This window comes from Eptatretus burgeri, chromosome 8 (genome assembly GCF_056783735.1).
Source record: "Eptatretus burgeri isolate ZD-2024b chromosome 8, Ebu_testis_v1, whole genome shotgun sequence".
Taxonomy (NCBI): domain Eukaryota; kingdom Metazoa; phylum Chordata; class Myxini; order Myxiniformes; family Myxinidae; genus Eptatretus; species Eptatretus burgeri.
In genome coordinates this window covers 106,745,927-106,764,838 of record NC_140968.1, presented here as the reverse complement: position 1 = coordinate 106,764,838, position 18,912 = coordinate 106,745,927, and the positions used below count along the sequence as shown (strand labels likewise).

At 47.7% G+C, this 18,912-nt stretch overlaps 1 protein-coding gene across 6 annotated transcripts in view; it reads right to left on the bottom strand.

Moving 5' to 3' along the window:
* Nucleotides 1-18,912, bottom strand: part of EZH2 (enhancer of zeste 2 polycomb repressive complex 2 subunit) — a 125,008-nt gene that overhangs the window by 57,696 nt on the left and 48,400 nt on the right. For 5 of the 6 annotated variants that reach the window (XM_085893452.1, XM_085893455.1, XM_085893456.1 and 2 more), the window contains 5 exons: nucleotides 16,901-16,997; nucleotides 16,589-16,752; nucleotides 16,150-16,241; nucleotides 12,843-13,341; nucleotides 10,492-10,655 (listed from right to left, as the gene is read on the bottom strand). In XM_085893452.1, the coding sequence (XP_085749578.1) occupies nucleotides 10,492-10,655; nucleotides 12,843-13,341; nucleotides 16,150-16,241; nucleotides 16,589-16,752; nucleotides 16,901-16,997 (1,016 nt within the window). The remainder of the gene's footprint in view (nucleotides 1-10,491; nucleotides 10,656-12,842; nucleotides 13,342-16,149; nucleotides 16,242-16,588; nucleotides 16,753-16,900; nucleotides 16,998-18,912) is intronic. The other variant, XM_085893454.1, reaches the window with a different exon arrangement.

The following is an 18,912-nucleotide window of genomic DNA, read 5'->3' as shown; positions in this document are numbered from 1 at the left end:
GGTGCTGCACGAGACCGCGTCGCATCGTACGAGTCGTGCTGCACGACAGCGCGTCGCATCGTACGAGTCGTGCTGCACGACAGCGCGTCGCATCGTACGAGTCGTGCTGCCACGACAGCGCGTCGCATCGTCGAGTCGTGCTGCACGACAGCGCGTCGCATCGTCTGGTCGTGCTGCACGACAGCGCGTCGCATCGCACGAGTCGTGCTGCACGACAGCGCGTCGCATCGTCACGAGTCGTGCTGCACGACAGCGCGTCGCATCGTCTGGTCGTGCTGCACGACAGCGCGTCGCATCGTCTGGTCGTGCTGCACGACAGCGCGTCGCATCGTCTGAGTCGTGCTGCACGACAGCGCGTCGCATCGTCTGGTCGTGCTGCACGACAGCGCGTCGCATCGTCTGAGTCGTGCTGCACGACAGCGCGTCGCATCGTCTGGTCGTGCTGCACGACAGCGCGTCGCATCGTCTGGTCGTGCTGCACGACAGCGCGTCGCATCGTCGCACGAGTCGTGCTGCCACGACAGCGCGTCGCATCGTCTGGTCGTGCTGCACGACAGCGCGTCGCATCGTCTGAGTCGTGCTGCACGACAGCGCGTCGCATCGTCTGGTCGTGCTGCACGACAGCGCGTCGCATCGTCTGAGTCGTGCTGCACGACAGCGCGTCGCATCGTCACGAGTCGTGCTGCACGACAGCGCGTCGCATCGTCTGGTCGTGCTGCACGACAGCGCGTCGCATCGTCTGGTCGTGCTGCACGACAGCGCGTCGCATCGTCACGAGTCGTGCTGCACGACAGCGCGTCGCATCGTCTGGTCGTGCTGCACGACAGCGCGTCGCATCGTCGAGTCGTGCTGCACGACAGCGCGTCGCATCGTCGAGTCGTGCTGCACGACAGCGCGTCGCATCGTCTGGTCGTGCTGCACGACAGCGCGTCGCATCGTCTGAGTCGTGCTGCACGACAGCGCGTCGCATCGTACGAGTCGTGCTGCACGACAGCGCGTCGCATCGTACGAGTCGTGCTGCACGACAGCGCGTCGCATCGTCTGAGTCGTGCTGCACGACAGGGCTTCGCATGGAACGCGTCGTGCTGCACGGCAGCGCGTCGCATGGTACGAGTCGTGCTGCACGACAGCGCGTCGCATGGTACGAGTCGTGCTGCACGACAGCGCGGCGCATGGTACGAGGCGTGCTGCACGACAGCGCGTCGCATCGTCTGAGTCGTGCTGCCACGACAGCGCGTCGCATCGTCTGGTCGTGCTGCACGACAGCGCGTCGCATCGTCACGAGTCGTGCTGCACGACAGCGCGTCGCATCGTCTGGTCGTGCTGCACGACAGCGCGTCGCATCGTCTGGTCGTGCTGCACGACAGCGCGTCGCATCGTCACGAGTCGTGCTGCACGACAGCGCGTCGCATCGCACGAGTCGTGCTGCCACGACAGCGCGCGTCGCATCGTCTGGTCGTGCTGCACGACAGCGCGTCGCATCGTCTGGTCGTGCTGCACGACAGCGCGTCGCATCGCACGAGTCGTGCTGCACGACAGCGCGTCGCATCGTCACGAGTCGTGCTGCACGACAGCGCGTCGCATCGTCGAGTCGTGCTGCACGACAGCGCGTCGCATCGTCGAGTCGTGCTGCACGACAGCGCGTCGCATCGTCTGGTCGTGCTGCACGACAGCGCGTCGCATCGTCTGGTCGTGCTGCACGACAGCGCGTCGCATCGTCACGAGTCGTGCTGCACGACAGCGCGTCGCATCGTCTGGTCGTGCTGCACGACAGCGCGTCGCATCGTACGAGTCGTGCTGCACGACAGCGCGTCGCATCGTACGAGTCGTGCTGCACGACAGCGCGTCGCATCGTCTGGTCGTGCTGCACGACAGCGCGTCGCATCGTCACGAGTCGTGCTGCACGACAAGCGCGTCGCATCGTCTGAGTCGTGCTGCACGACAGCGCGTCGCATCGTCTGGTCGTGCTGCACGACAGCGCGTCGCATCGTCTGGTCGTGCTGCACGACAGCGCGTCGCATCGTCTGAGTCGTGCTGCACGACAGCGCGTCGCATCGTCTCGTGCTGCACGACAAGCGTCGCATCGTCTGGTCGTGCTGCACGACAGCGCGTCGCATCGTCTGAGTCGTGCTGCACGACAGCGCGTCGCATCGTACGAGTCGTGCTGCACGACAGCGCGCGTCGCATCGTCTGGTCGTGCTGCACGACAGCGCGTCGCATGGTCTGAGTCGTGCTGCACGACAACGCGTCGCATGGTACGAGTCGTGCTGCACGACAACGCGTCGCATGGTACGAGTCGTGCTGCACGACAACGCGTCGCATGGTACGAGTCGTGCTGCACGACAGCGCGTCGCATGGTACGAGTCGTGCTGCACGACAGCGCGTCGCATGGTACGAGTCGTGCTGCACGACAGCGCGTCGCATCGTACGAGTCGTGCTGCACGACAGCGCGTCGCATCGTACGAGTCGTGCTGCACGACAGCGCGTCGCATCGTACGAGTCGTGCTGCACGACAGCGCGTCGCATCGTACGAGTCGTGCTGCACGACAGCGCGTCGCATCGTACGAGTCGTGCTGCACGACAGCGCGTCGCATCGTACGAGTCGTGCTGCACGACAGCGCGTCGCATCGTACGAGTCGTGCTGCACGACAGCGCGTCGCATCGTACGAGTCGTGCTGCACGACAGCGCGTCGCATCGCACGAGTCGTGCTGCACGACAGCGCGTCGCATCGTACGAGTCGTGCTGCACGACAACGCGTCGCATCGTACGAGTCGTGCTGCACGACAGCGCGTCGCATCGTACGAGTCGTGCTGCACGACAACGCGTCGCATCGTACGAGTCGTGCTGCACGACAGCGCGTCGCATCGTACGAGTCGTGCTGCACGACAACGCGTCGCATCGTACGAGTCGTGCTGCACGACAGCGCGTCGCATCGTACGAGTCGTGCTGCACGACAGCGCGTCGCATCGTACGAGTCGTGCTGCACGACAACGCGTCGCATCGTACGAGTCGTGCTGCACGACAACGAGTCGCATGGTACGAGTCGTGCTGCACGACAACGCGTCGCATGGTACGAGTCGTGCTGCACGACAACGCGTCGCATGGTACGAGTCGTGCTGCACGACAACGCGTCGCATGGTACGAGTCGTGCTGCACGACAACGCGTCGCATGGTACGAGTCGTGCTGCACGACAACGCGTCGCATGGTACGAGTCGTGCTGCACGACAACGCGTCGCATGGTACGAGTCGTGCTGCACGACAACGCGTCGCATGGTACGAGTCGTGCTGCACGACAACGCGTCGCATGGTACGAGTCGTGCTGCACGACAACGCGTCGCATGGTACGAGTCGTGCTGCACTACAACGCGTCGCATGGTACGAGTCGTGCTGCACAACAACGCGTCGCATGGTACGAGTCGTGCTGCACGACAACGCGTCGCATGGTACGAGTCGTGCTGCACGACAACGTGTCGCATGGTACGAGTCGTGCTGCACGACAACGTGTCGCATGGTACGAGTCGTGCTGCACGACAACGTGTCGCATCGTACGAGTCGTGCTGCACGACAACGTGTCGCATCGTACGAGTCGTGCTCTCATTTCGATATTGGTTCCTGATGACTGTTCCTTTATACTAGTTTTACAACGTGCCATGCATCCCCACCACACCCTGCTTGAGTTACTCCAATTAAACTACAAATGAGTAAATCACGATTCACAGCTTGTTTTGCATTAATATAATGTTTCATCACAGAATTTAAAAAAAACTGGAAAAGCACTCTTCCATGTCGTGACATTGACCGATATGCCTCCGCTCACATTATCACCGGCGAATTCGTCAGCGGAGGCAAAAAAAGAAAACTCGATACCGTACTTATATTCGATAAAAACACATTCAATCCTGTATTTATACTTCTTTAGACATTTCCCCATATTATTTGGACATCAGATACCACTCGCCCTCCACCCCCCCCCACCCCCAATCCCTCAAATAAAAAAAAGATGTTAACGATAAGAATACTCTGTATAGTTACACACACTGCAATTTGAAGATGTATGAATGAGTAAAGTGGTTTGACCTTGTAACAATCTTTTGCAAGACTATGAGTATGTCAGCCATCCGGATGTTGGGCACACATTAGAGCAGCAGGTTTGGAATTTTATATTTTTATGTAAAACGAATCAAAAATAACTAAATGAATTATTACATGGAAATAGTCTTGACAGAGACCCAATAACAAGAAAAGACGTCATGCAGAGCATGATACTTGCAAAATCCATAAAACAAATATGACCATAATAATTGGTGGTTGAATTATAGCCTGGTGTTGGCTTAGTGGTTCGGGTGGTGGTTTGGGATCCTCGGGGTTCTGAGTTAAAGCTCGGCTGGCTACTGAATTAACATGGGGGGGGGGGGGTTGACTTCGCCTGTCATCCTCCTGAGGTCGGTGAAATGGGCACAAGTATACTGGAAATTATCCCTGCGTGTCGAAGGCGACGAAAGAGTTGGTGTCAGGAAGGGCATCCGGCCGTAAAACCATTGCCACAAGAAAGGGTACCATGATTGGAGCCGCAAGAAAGCTGACCCCTGCTCAGGGAAAAAGGCTTTAAAATGGTGTGATGAATTGGTGGTTGAATTCAATGACCAAGTCTGCAACTCCCCTTCAAATTTCAAGTCAATTGGATGAAAATTGACAATCTTAAGTCCCGGTCATGCCTTGACGTTTTAGCCAGCGATGGCAACGTATTAAAATGTATGTAAAACGCTGCCTTACGTTGAACTTTTGATGTTTTTTTTTAAAGATTCGGACGTATTCATAGCGACTTGGTCTTATGTATAACGCATTGGTAATGGGCACAGAACGTTTCGTTGTGTTATAGATAACTTATACCAACGAATGCTGAACCTGTTGTCGGCCTACACAACCGATGCCCAACGATAGTCTAACTTAGGCATAGCGCGTTGCATGCATCGCCGATGATGTCGTGACGTAGCCTATTAAAAGGCTGACGCACAACGATTCGAATCATAACTGCCGTAGAAATGGAAGTGTCAACATCGCGGTCACACCTTGGCGATCTTGCCAGTGTATGCCGACCTAAGAAAAATGTGTCTAAAACGTTGGGGCACGTCAAATACGGTATGAGTAAGTTTGGATAACGTGAGTAGAACGCTAAAGTACGCTATCATACATCGTAGTAAGTAGAGTACGTCAAGAAATTTTAAACATGTTCAAAATCTTTGGACGTACTCGGCGTATGACACATGTTCCGCATGCGATGGGGATAAGTTTTACACACGATAAACGCTACTTATAAGCTACTCATAAGTCGAAACACGTCGCGGTAATGTCCTTTTTACGCGAAACTTATTTCTAACTTATGTTTGACGTGCTTTGAACCAATTCTTTACGTAGTCCCAACACACATCGACGTATGTAGACGTATTCCAATGACGTCTTCCGGTCGACAAAAAAAAATAAATGAACGTGTTTCTAGCTTACAACTGCCATATAAAGACGTGTTCCCAGCGGTTTTGGGAATTGGTATATAAAAATGCTGCTCATAAAAGAGGAACCCAACAGTGTTTTCGAGTCCTTTTTGAGTCGATGTCCATGTCAGCAGTAACAGTATCAGTATCAGTATTAGTAGTAGTTTGTTCATGTTGGCAGTAGTAGGCGAGTGTGAGGGGGAGGGTGTGGGTTATGATGGATCGTCCTTGCGTCCGCGTGTCCACGGGTAGGAGACATCTTTTCACCATTGTTTGAAGTTCTTCGCGGCTAATTTTTTATGGGGCTTTTTCAACAATGAGCTATAGCTTGTTTTTACGATTTAGGTCTATTCATAACGGGTTGGACAAATGCACAATGAACTAATAATGTGCATAGAACGCTTTGATTACTTATAGATATGATATACCAACGAATAATTGTCGTGAAGCCGGCGTTCACAAACTATGCCCAACGATAGCCTAACTTATCCATATCGTGCGGCAGTTTATCTTTGCCGGTGACGTGGGGTTTGCTATTCATAGGCTGCCACTCAACGATTTAAATGGCTGCATCTCCACTATTGAAAGTAGATGCTTGCGCTCAACAATTGGATTTTTTTTACACTCAACGACTTTTAAACGGTACCACTCAGCTATTTTCATTGTTTACAATGAACGATTTAAATTGCTGTCACTCGCCTTTGTTTTTTGACGCTGGGGTTTTGAAATTTGAAGCGTTTCTTCTGAGCGTGTTAAAACGCTCAAACTCGACTATTTTAAATAGACGCTGCCGATGGACAATTGGAATCATAGCCAAGCTAGACATCGAAGTGTGAACATCCTCGTCATGCCGAAGAAAAGTTTGAAGAATGCTGCAAATAAGTGTCCTGGCCGTGGCCGTGGACGCTGACGCAAGGACGATCCATTATACCGACGTCTTTCAGCCTATGAGTAACTTAAAAGTAACGTCTGTCGATGTGTGGCAACGATCGCGTAACGTGCCAACAACACGTTAATCATAGGTTAGAAATAAGTTTCGGGTACGCTAAACATTACCTTGGCGTGTCTCAACTTATGATTAACTTACAAGTAGCATGTGTTGACGTCTGTCAACGATCGCAGACCGTGCATACAACCTGTGGTCAGCGTAGCGGAACGTGTGAGTCATACGCCGGCATACGTCGTGAAATTTCAAGCATGAAAAAATTTGAGGACAACCAAAAAGTACAACGTTTAAAGCCAGCGTACAACGACGTATGGCAGTGTTTTTCAGCGTGCTCTCAATGTTATCAAAACTTACCCATAACGTATTCAACGTGTGCCAGCGTTTTAGAAAAAAAATTCAAAAAATCGGCATACGTTGGCTAAAACGTCAAGGTGTGACCGGACCTTTAGAAATCCGGCCTTTGTTGACCTTTTGACCTCAAAAATAATTGGTAGTTGAACTCAGTGATCCGATTTGCAAATCCTCTTGAAACAAGTCAATGGGATGAAAATTGAGGATTTTAGAAATATCACCAAAGTTGTTGACCTTTGGCCTATACTATGTTGACCTCAAAAATAATTGGTGGTTCAATTCAGTGAGCTGATATGAAGATCCTGTTCAAATTTCTAGTCAATCGGATGAAAATTGAGGATTTAAAAAAAAATTCGACAAATTTGTTGACGTTTGGTTAATGTTGACCTTTTGACCTCTAAAACAATAGCCGTCTTGCCTATGACAAACTCTACCATGAGGTGAAGTTTCGTTTTAAAATTGTGACCTGTAGGCGATTGACAAATAAACTACCGTGACACTTGGTGAAACGAAACGGCACTCCATCGAGCACATACCTCCGCCAGGCTGAACAGTTTATATTTTGTATGCCACTGATAGGTCGGATGGGAATCTGGATCTTAACCAAAATCGAATCGGCTTGTTCTTGTCACTGAACCAACTCTTCCAATCCGTCCTCAACTTTGAGATATTGCATCATATATCATTTTTGACCCTATCTCTCAATAGTGAAGAATCGCTTTAAAAAAATTCACATCCGGATCTGGATCTGGATCTTCACCAGAATTTAGCGCTGCCATCCTTGGCTGGTCACCTACACAAACAAAAAATTCCAAATGTTAAACTGGATCTGACGGCATTGCCTCAGAAATGTTCAAGCCGGTCTGTTCTTCGGCATGACCAACACAGATTTCTCAAATACTCTCATGCCTTCACCTCGGTAAGTTGTCTGGTGTTGGCTTAGTGGTTAGGGTCCTGAGTTTGAGCCCCGTTGGCTGTTGAATTAACACCAGGTGGGGTTGACTCAGCCTGTCATCCTTCCAAGGTCAGCGCAATGAGCACCAGTGTACTGGTGTAGAGGCACAGCATCAGCAGCATAGTCGGTAGTCGCGCCCAACAAAATGATGGCTACCTGGCAGCCAAGCTGTCGAAGGCACAAAGAAGAATAATCTTGGTAAGTTGTAAACGTCATTCCTATTCACAAGTAGGTTTTCACATAGGATCCATTCAGAGATAGCTGAGAACAGGGAGAAGGCTGATGGGTCGAAGTGATGGAATCAATCAGATCTCAGAAAGAAATTATCTCTTCTCCAAGTCACTAATCACGGATCATCCCTTTGGTTTCTGCTCAGGCTAAACGAGTACGACCACAAACATGTTTCTTCATTGAACCCAAAAATGATTGGATGCACTGGATCTCATTGTCTGGCAACCAGTCTTATTTTCAGGCTGTTTGCTGATGGTATTCAGGGATCCCTCCTGGAATGATCACATTTTCTCTGCGAGCAGAAACAATAGGCTTCTCTCGATGACATTCATTCCCAAGATTGCCTCTTGAGGCCACTGACCCACAACGCAGCAATTATTCTTGGTTTACATCAATAAACTCTTCGTCTCCCTGGACAATCCTCTATACAATTGTGTAGATTATTCCAGCCAGTGCAAAATAGTACACAACATTTCCGAGAGGTATCCTGCTGCAACATCCATCTCTTCAGATTTGGGAAGAAAAAGATTGTTCGATTTTCTGGAACATCGGATGCTCCAAATATATCCCTCAGCATGCACCAGCTATGAACCCCGACCCCCAACATTCTGAGTTGTTCAGAGCTCATAAGAGCGTGTACGGCATTCATCTGAAGTATCATGGAGTACAGGTCGTTACCCTGGACTGTGCAGCCACATCCTATTTTGCTTCCCTGGAGGCAATCGAGTCGAAGGCTCTCCAAGTTATTGGCATATCTCAGCACGAGGTCGACACCCAAGGGCCGATTCACACACCATGAGCAGGTATACTCTGCTCCATGTTTTATAATCTCCTCAATTCTGGCCTCGCTCCTCCAGTCCTCTCTCGTGCCTTAATTCGCCCCAGAAACCGCACCACCACCCAACCCTCACATCACATGCATAGTTTGGAAAATAAAAATAAAAAAAAAGGCTCCCCACCTAAAATTATAAGCAGAATGCTCACCTCCATTTGTTCATTTCTCTACTGTCTTGTTTGTTGAGCTATCTCCCTTGTGTCTGTTTTCATGTACTCCTACATTTATTCGAGGGTGCTGCCAATCATCACCTCATGTTTTATCCCATACGCCTGCTCTCACTGGAACCCACACTCTACCCCCAAACATCACACCCCTTTCCTTTCTATAATTCGCACACTTATCTACGGTCATTGTGTTCCTGTCCCCTCTGTTGTCAAATTCCTTTAAGAGCCTTACAGTTCGCTTCGCTGACGAGGATATTAAGGGAACCGAGGAAGAGATGAAGGAGGGGAGGGATAGAGGAGGAAGAGGAGAGAATGGAGGGGAAGGCCACGTGAGGGGAGGGGAGGGGAAGGCCACGTGAGGGGAGGGGAAGGCCGCGTGAGGGGAGGGGAAGGCCGCGTGAGGGGAGGGGAAGGCCGCGTGAGGGGAGGGGAAGGCCGCGTGAGGGGAGGGGAAGGCCGCGTGAGGGGAGGGGAAGGCCGCGTGAGGGGAGGGGAGGGGAAGGCCGCGCGAGGAGAGGGGAGGGGAAGGCTGCGCAAGGAGAGGGGAGGGGAAGGCTGTGTGAGGGGAGGGGAAGTGGCGTGAGAGGGGCGGGGACGGCAGCGTGAGGGGCGGGGACGGCAGCGTGAGGGGCGGGGACGGCAGCGTGAGGGGCGGGGACGGCAGCGTGAGGGGAGGGGAAGTGGTGTGAGAGGGGAGGGGAAGGCAGCGTGAGGGGAGAGGAAGGCTGTTATGGCATGTGCAGAAATGAAATTTAGCCATAAAACGCTGGCATCTCCGGACGGTTACAAGCATTGCAATGTACCCAGCGATTCGTATTTACGATCAGGCATTCGATCATCTGAGTGAGGATAATGAAGAAAAAAAACTTTAACATTAAGAAATCGTTGTGGCCTGTTCCAAGTCAAGGCATTGTTGAACAGGCTCAAAAAATGGTGATCTAAGACCCCATCGAGGGACAGAGAGGTAGGTGACCAAGGATGAACCTTGATAAAGGATATAATTAAATAAGGCCATTAATCATGTTCAAAAAGGGCTGTTTAAATTAACCCAAACATCCAGTTTTCATCCGTGCACTACATTGGAGTTCCCTTATTATGCATGTAAAGTTTCAGGCCGCTGGGGTTTCAAGGTTTTGGAGTTATGGAGGAGACACACACACACACACACACACACACACACACACACACACACACACACACACACACACACACACACACACACACACACACACTTATTAGTATAGATAGGCCCGACAGCCAAAAATAATTGCTTAAAGAGGCCAGATATGCAGGTTACAGATCGCAAGCAAAACAATGATTTCATTTCATCTTTAAAGAGATATCGTGTGTAATAAAGTGAACATGAACACATTTTAAATTGTCAGTTTTGTTATTTACTTTATGATAAATACTTTGATTTGGTTATATTTCCTCCCAACTAAATCTACAACTCCAAACATTGTAATCCCCCCACCGAGCCAATCCGATATCGTGCGTGTGGATCTGAATGAGCACCTGACGGCAAGTCTTGCTTTCCAGCAACCTTGCGATCGCGCAGAAGTTATTGAAGAATGTCCCGTGAAGGACACGAAACAAAGACTCTTCAGCTCCAGTCCAACCAGCAGCACTTACGCCTGCCTCGGTACGCATGGGGGTCCCACACCGCGACCCCTCAGTCACTGCGGTTCCAACAAAAAGGCCGTAAGCGTTTCCTGCTTATAGGCACACGTGGCTGCCCAGAAAAGGATGTTGCAAATCTTCATAATGAATGGAATTCGGTTACCAAGTGGAAATTCACAAAGTTACAAAGACAAATGTCACAAAGTTTATAAGCAGGCCTTAAGTAGCATTCCAAATGTGATAAAACATTCATGCTATTAAGATTACGTTTCACAAACACACGCTGCTTCAAAAAAACAAGAGGCATTTATGAAGTGAGAACCAAACATCACATGATAAACTGAAAAGTCAGAAATTACAATTCTGTTAAAAATATCGTGATGCTTACTGAAGAAGATAAAATTAAAATCAAACATCATTCATGTGCTTAAAATGTTTAATGGATTTCATGATGAACTCACATAATAATCAAATCAAATGTGTACGTGTTTACATGTGTGAGGGCAGGGAAAGGCAGAGTGAAGACAGGGGAAGGCAGGGTGAGGGGAGGGGAAGACAGAGTGAGGACAGGGGAAGGCAGCGTGAAGAGAGGGGAATGTCGCGTGAGGAGAGGGGAATGTAGCGTGAGGGGAGGGGAAGGTAGCGTGAGGGGAGAGGAATGCCGTGTGAGGGGAGAGGAATGCCGTGTGAGGAGAGGGGAATGTAGCGTGAGGGGAGGGGAAGGCAGCGTGAGGGGAGAGGAATGCTGTGTGAGGGGAGGGAAAGGCCGTGTGAGGGGAGAGGAATGCCGCTTGAGGGGAGGGGAAGGCAGCATGAGAGGAGGGGAAGGCACTTTTTTCATAGAACAGACCCGATAGGATCTCTGTTGACCCGAATGTGTGGCTCAAACTCGGCCCGATTGGGAAAATCCAGCCTGGGTTTAGCTTCGGTGCCTTCAGCTAAGTCTTCATAACGTGTGACGTGGCGTTATGTCCACAAATGGTAAGTAAGCAACAACAAGGATGAGAGAACACATCTGAGTAAAGTCACGCTAATGTATGACTTGATGTGTAAATATCTATAAAGTACGTACACAGATATGCAACATAATCTTCACAATTGTAAGGTTTTTATTTTGTATGGTAAAACACTGGTAACGATTGGCTTTATATTCCATAGACGATGAACAAACTCGTATTGAGTATATTAAATGAGTGTGATGTGAATGAAACAGGCACGATGGGTCAAATGGCCTGTATCCCACAGAAAAATTTCAAAAAGCACGTCAAATGTACGGCTGCAAACACCCTACCCACACGTGCAGCGTGACGACGTCACCTTAGACTCAACGGTAATAAACGGAGACACAACCTAGACCGGGGTCTGTCCCGAACCTGCTCGTGAAGACGAAGCATTGTTGGGTTCATCGTGCGCATTCACCAAATGCTCAACACCACCCATCTACTCTGCAGACTCCCTCAATAAAAAAACATAATGTAACAAACTTTTACCTACAAATTCACCACACTCCGTTACCTTCTGCACACTCAACTGTCCGTTCCTTAAAACAATTGATAACAATCCTCAGCGTCTCGTTCCGACATATTTCCAACAGGAAAGACTCCCCTGATACTGCCCATATGAAATATTTATCATCATTTAGAATCTTTCTTTATTCTCCTCCTTCACCGATTCACTCACTTTAGTGACTCATTTCACTACCTTTATTTACCTGCACTACCCACGGAGTAATTCAGTAGCAAGAGAAAAATAATAAAATAAAATAAAACCATACCTCAACACCGCTTTTGACTGATCGCTAAAACAACTCACCATTAGAACACTCACTCTGACATGAGACCAATACAATTGTCCACTACCAATGATTACGCACTAATCCACAACTGTAACCTTAATCAATATCAAACACACAACATACACAAAATCATCTTCACAGGTAATAAAAACAACATCACTTCCGTTATAACACTAACTACATCACGTTAAAGTGTTCCATCAACATTATGAAGATAATCCCGTAATCTCGGAACATTGTTATTCAACCATCAACTCTACAATGTTGACAACTTCAAAATAAATTCGAAACTAAAACGTCGCAGAACGGATAAACCTTCAAATAATTACAGCTTTTTCATAAAATGGGAGTCTTGTGATGTAAAAATTATTTGGAAACAATGAAGGTGAAGAAAAAGCAAAAACCCTCAAATTCTATTGATTGTGTAAATGCAATGTTTGTACTGACTCACCAGAAGAGGAGCTTCCAGTGTCTTCCTTCTTGTCATCATCGTCTCGGTCACTCCACGCTTGACCCACTTCAGTGATTGGTGTACCGGGTCCAGTCTCACCAATTACACCTCCAACACCTTCCATTGGACCCACATCCACCAAGGGGGTAGTTGTGGACACAATTTCTAGACCCTCACTGCACTCCGTCCCAGTTCCCGCTGCAGTACACTGTCCTATCTCTCCGGGAATGTCCTGGACCAATTCAGTCGCTACGATGAGTGGAGAGCCAGGTCGACTCGGCTTGCCGCCGCTCTCACTGCCTCCTCCACCCTCTCGGTCGCTGTCTCCTTCGCCACGCTCGCAGCGACTGCTCACTGCTAAATTCCCGGTAGTGGGAGTCCCGGGCCGACTCGCAGTACCACCGTTGGTCTGTCGACCCCTTCGTCGGCCGGTATGTCGTTTTGGAGGGGTCTTAACTCGTTCTGTCGTTAGCGATGCTGCAAATTCCTTCGCTCCCTTCTGATACGCACACATACACACACACACACACACACACACACACACACACACACACACACACACACACACACACACACACACACACACACACACACACACACACACACACACACACACACACACACACACACAGTTTTCATTAAAGGGGAAAACAACAAAAAAAAAATCAACTGGAGGTAAACTAGAGTGGAGTCAATGGCATGCCATTGCAAATCCCCACACTTCCCACCAAAATCAAAGTTGAAAGATGGAAAAGAAAAAAAAAGTTCCACCAGGAATGACCCAACATCAAATTTTGAGGTAAAAAAAAATTCCCCCTGTTTTGACCCCTGTGAACCTAAGTCCCCACTCCTCTGGGACATGAATCAGGGGTCAAATCCAAAAACTCGTTATATATTTCATGCGTCCCCCCCCCACCAATGTTGATTGCATATACAAAGTTTCATTTAAAATTGTTTTTAAAATATTGACCTGGGGGGGGGGTCAAAAAGTCAAATATACATGCGATATATTTGACCTTTTGATATTTGGCCTCATTTAGGAGATAGCGTGATGGAAAGACACGATGGACGGAGCACATTACAACAGAACCCCCTTTTTTCAAAAAGCATGGGGAGAGCAACAACAGCTGCAGCAGCAGCAACTATAGGCCTCATAGAACACCTTACCCCACACAGTCTTGAGAAACGATGACATGGGCAGGGTCTGAAAGCAGCTAATTTGATTGGTCGAGATGACATAAAATGCTGTAATATTTTGTCCAAGTACTGCTAAGCTGAAGGGTTTCGAAAATGCCAAAAAGGCGATTTGTGTTCTTCAGTGTTCAAGTATATAATTTAATTGAAATCAAATAAAGATTTTAAAGGTTGTAGGAAAAAAATTTTTTGGGAAGTTTACCGTCGTCGATGTTTGATTTTATACACCACCATATTGAACACGTAACATTGCAGTTCTTCGTGCTTGTTGTTTGTGTCCTTTATAATATCCTTAAAAACAGTAAGTTTCCTGTTTGGAATGATTTTCAATTTATTTTTGACTGCCAAGCAGGTAGACAGAATAATAATAAAAAAGGATTATCTCACTCCTCTCTCTCTGTACGTGCTATCCGGACGAATTCAGAGACAAAGTACAGGTTCGTTTTCCGATTCGTGTTCGAAATAAAACATTAAATTTAAATCAAGTTGTTCCTTGATCATAAACCGACGTTTGTACACAGACAGACAGAACCAATTGCTTAACCCACTTGTCGCTTCACACGCATGGGTTAACAACAGCAGCAGCTCATTTAAAACACAAATCCCTGGTCTGCAGTGCTGCATACGATTGTTAAGCATCTCTTTGAAGCTATTTTGTTAAAACAGAGGGAGACAGAGATCCTGAGATGGTGTGATGAAAGTCTTCACAGCCCGAAAATTCTCCAAGTCAACACCACCCATACCATGGTTTGAATCCAGAACACCACTCATACAAACAACCACCACTTCATAATGCAATGATCATGTGCACATTCATGTTACTTGTGAATTTCAGAATCAGCAATTAATGTTACACTTTTATTAACCTCCGCCATCAAAGATGGAAGGAGGTTACTGTTTTCACCCCTGTCTGTTTGTTTGTTTGTTTGTGAACAGTATTACAGAAAAACTCCTGGACGGATTTCGACGAAACTTGGTGGGGGGGATTAGGTATGGTCCAAGGATCATGCCATTAGATTTTGGACTTGGTCCAAAGTCCAATATGGCCGCTATGGCGGCCATTTTGAAAAAATATTTGAATTTTTGTTTTTGCATTTCTACGTTTTAAGTGATTTCCAACCCCCAAAAAAAAAATTTGCAACTTTTTTTCAAAAAAATTTCGATTTTATTTGAAAAATATTTGAATTTTTTTGCATTTCTACATGTTTTAAGTGATTCCCAACCCCCCCCACCCCAAAAAAAATTTGTTAGAGAAAAAAAATTTAGAAATTTTGCAACTTTTTTTCCAAAAAAATTTCGATTTATTTTTACGCATTTCTACATGCGCATCGATCTAGGTTAGTTTATTCAATCGTGGTTCAGTAGAGTCTGATCCGTTTTGACCTACAATGAATAGGATATCAGGTTCACTTAAGTGACCCAGCAGTATTGACGGCGGAGGTTTTGCACTCTACCGAGTGCTCCCCCTCTAGTTTGGAACTGAGATGCTGCATTTAAATCTAAGCTCACAAAAATGAACCGGTAACAGCTCTCCCTGATGTCCATCCAATATGTCCACCAAATTTTATCCACATTCATTGGATGGTTTTTCAATTACAGCCTTTTTAATTTGCATTTTAAACTTTGACTGGCTACTTTGAAATAGATAAATGAGAGGGTTCCGAAATTAATAACAAGCATTCCGTTCGCACTGTGAGGTGCATAGGGTTGCCAAGGGAGTTCCAATGGCTCGGGGGCACGCTCCTGGACAGGTTGCCACTCCGACACAGGATACTCGAATGGCTCATTCTTCCCAGTAAGCTAGTACTCATTTTGTTGACCTTGGAAGGATGACAGGCTGAGCAACCCACATGGTGTCAATATATGGCATGGTTGGGGCTTGAACTCAGAACCTTAAGATCTTAAACCAGCCAGCTTAACTGTTAAACACCAAGCTTGGGTTCAACAATTACTTTTGGGATATTTCAGGAAGAATTTCCAAACAAAATATTCACAATGTTAATCTATGAGCTCGAGTTTCTGCTTTTGTTAAAGGGACACCAAAAAGCAATTGGCAGGCTGCTGTAGCCTGTAATAGGATACGGAAAATATTATAAACTCAATGGAAACGCACCAACAACATGAAACATTCTGTTCCACAAGGTTCCGACTCCACCCGGATCTCCGGGTTCTTGCGCTTGTACGTGTTGGGTGTCGCGTGAAAGGCTGCATTCACAAGAACAGGTAACACTCGGCAAACAGCAGCGCATTCAGCGTGACTTAAAATGTCAAGTATGCCATCAAACAAATAAATTAATGTTTTTACTGTCATCGCAAATTACTCCTTCAAAATATTTATGAAACCAATTCACCAGAAGAGTAATTTTGTCTCTTACCAGCAAAGAAAACGTTTCAAATTCTAATCATAACAGAAAATAACTTATTTTTCAGCATTTTGTGTTTGGAGAAGAACTTATGATCAACTGTTGTCGTGACGGACCCAAAGGTCTGCATTGGATATAGCTGCTGGACAGGAAGCAGGACTAACATAGTGTGGTATGGTGAGGCATTACGGTGTAGGAAGCAGTCATATTTGAAGCAACGACGGCAGAAGAGGGTGTGGAACGAGTGCAGGCTCTGTTCGCGTTGCACAGACCGGGCATTAGGCCCATCGATATTGGGTGTGCACTCAGGGGGCAGGGTGCCAGGATCCACGAGCTCAGTTAATTCTCGATACCTTTGGAAAAAAATAATAATAATAAAAAAGGATAAAGTGGTAACAAATAAAAATAAAAACTACTTTAGAAAAGCAAAAACACAGGAAGAGATTTTGCCAGTTGGTGGATATGGGGGGAAAGATTAATTATAAATCAGGAATTCCATACTTTTCCTTGAGCTCCTCTGCAGTGCCCTTATCTGGGAACATGTTAGAGATGGCTTCGAAGATACGATCATAAGGAAATCGTTTTCCTTCCTGTCCTTCTGGAGTTTTGAAAAATGGCGAGGAAAAAGCAGGAAATTAAAATGAAAACGATTAAAAATGAAAAGAAAGAGAACACAACCACAGCAGTCATCACACATGATGTCCCACATGGGAGAAACAACAAAACTTGTTTCTAAACTCATATCTCCATGATGAGTTCATGACTTATTGCGACAAACAAGAGAACCATCACTTTACAAACACAAGAAAGCAGCAACACATTAATTCAAATGATAAAAAAAATGGATGGTAGAAACGTGTGGAGTTTATAAACCATCAAATATTTTGAAGAATGAATATACTGCTGGTGTAGTTCACAAAACAGAAGAATTCCAACTTGGCAATGGCTAAAGGGGAATAAATCGCAATCAAATGAGACCAGGATTTACTTCACAGTAAAACCTGATGGAGATGGAGAGCGATGGAGCGATGGAGCGATGGAGAGAGAGCGATGGAGCGATGGAGAGATGGAGAGAGAGGTTATGTTCGGGATGGGAGCAAGCGCCGGAGCAGTGCATTGCTGCGTCCACTTTCCGTCAGTACTCCAGGGGCCTCCATCTGGCCACATCCAGGCAGATGCCTGGCCCATCCCCATTTCCTTGAGATGCCGATCAACCAGCTGCAACCACGAGGCATGTAGTCGGCCCATTGGCCTCCTCCACTCATGAGGCTCCCTCGCTGAGAGAATCTGGCAAGCAGGATCAGCGTCAGGAAAACAAGCCACATGTCTATAGAGCCACAGCTGATGCTCACGGACTATGCAGGCAACAAATCTCTTCTGAGTCTTTCTTAGCATCCGGTCGTTGGACACAAAGTTTGACCAGCAATAGCCAAGCATTCTCCAAAGAGACATGGAAGTGAATGAGTTAAGTCTCTATCTCAGGTCCCTGGTCAGAGTCCAAGTCTCACATCCATAGAGCAATACTGGAAGCACCAAGGACCTGAAGACTTGGACTATCGTCCTCCTGCACAGGTACCAACAGCGCCACACCCCATGATCCAGTGAATCCTGACTTCCCAGGCCCGACCCAGACATCTGTTGACATCTGGTTCACAGCCTGCAGACATGAATATCACTGCCAAGGTAAGTGAATCTCTCCGTGACCTCAACATCCTCACCACAAACAGGTACAGACAAGATAGCAGCATCCAAGATACCATTGAAAGCTTGGATCTTAGTTTTGAATCAGGAAACAATCGTCCCAGCAGCTCCAATTCCTCAATCAGTGCCTCGAGGGCCACCATAAGGACATCCAATGTTTCCGCAAGGATGACTGCGTCAACTGCGAAATCAACATCAGAGATCTTTACATTCCCAAGCGATGCACCACAGCTTGATCTCTCTGACATCTTCCCCAGAATTCAGTCTATGAAAGCGCTGAAGACTGTGGGGGTCAACACACACACCCCCGACAAACTCCAGGAACAACTGGAAATAAGTCGGAGATGGAACAACCACACCTCACAGCACTCTCTGTACCAGGGTATTGTTAAAAAAAGATCAATTTGGTGGCACCCCGCAAAGACCAAGAATCCTCCAGAGGGCATCCCAATTCACTAAATCAAACGTTTTAAGGATATGAACAAAGGCTGTGAGCAACTCTTGCCAAAACTCATATCTGCGTTCGGTGAAGACCCTGAGAGAAATGATACGGGTAATCGTTGACTTCTTTGGTGTAAAAATGGACTGCTCTGGGCACTGGTGGTCAAGCAGATGGTGGCGAACCCTATCATGAATTATCTGAGCAAAGACCTTGCCCAGGACTGAGAGAAGCTTCACGCCTTGGTAGTTGCTGCAGCCCTGGCGATCACCCTTCCCTTTCCAGAGAGGGACAGCAAGGCCCCTTTTCGAGTCAGTTGGGATGATGCTTGTGTTCCAGGCAGAGCACAGAACTGCATACAATGATACCAGTA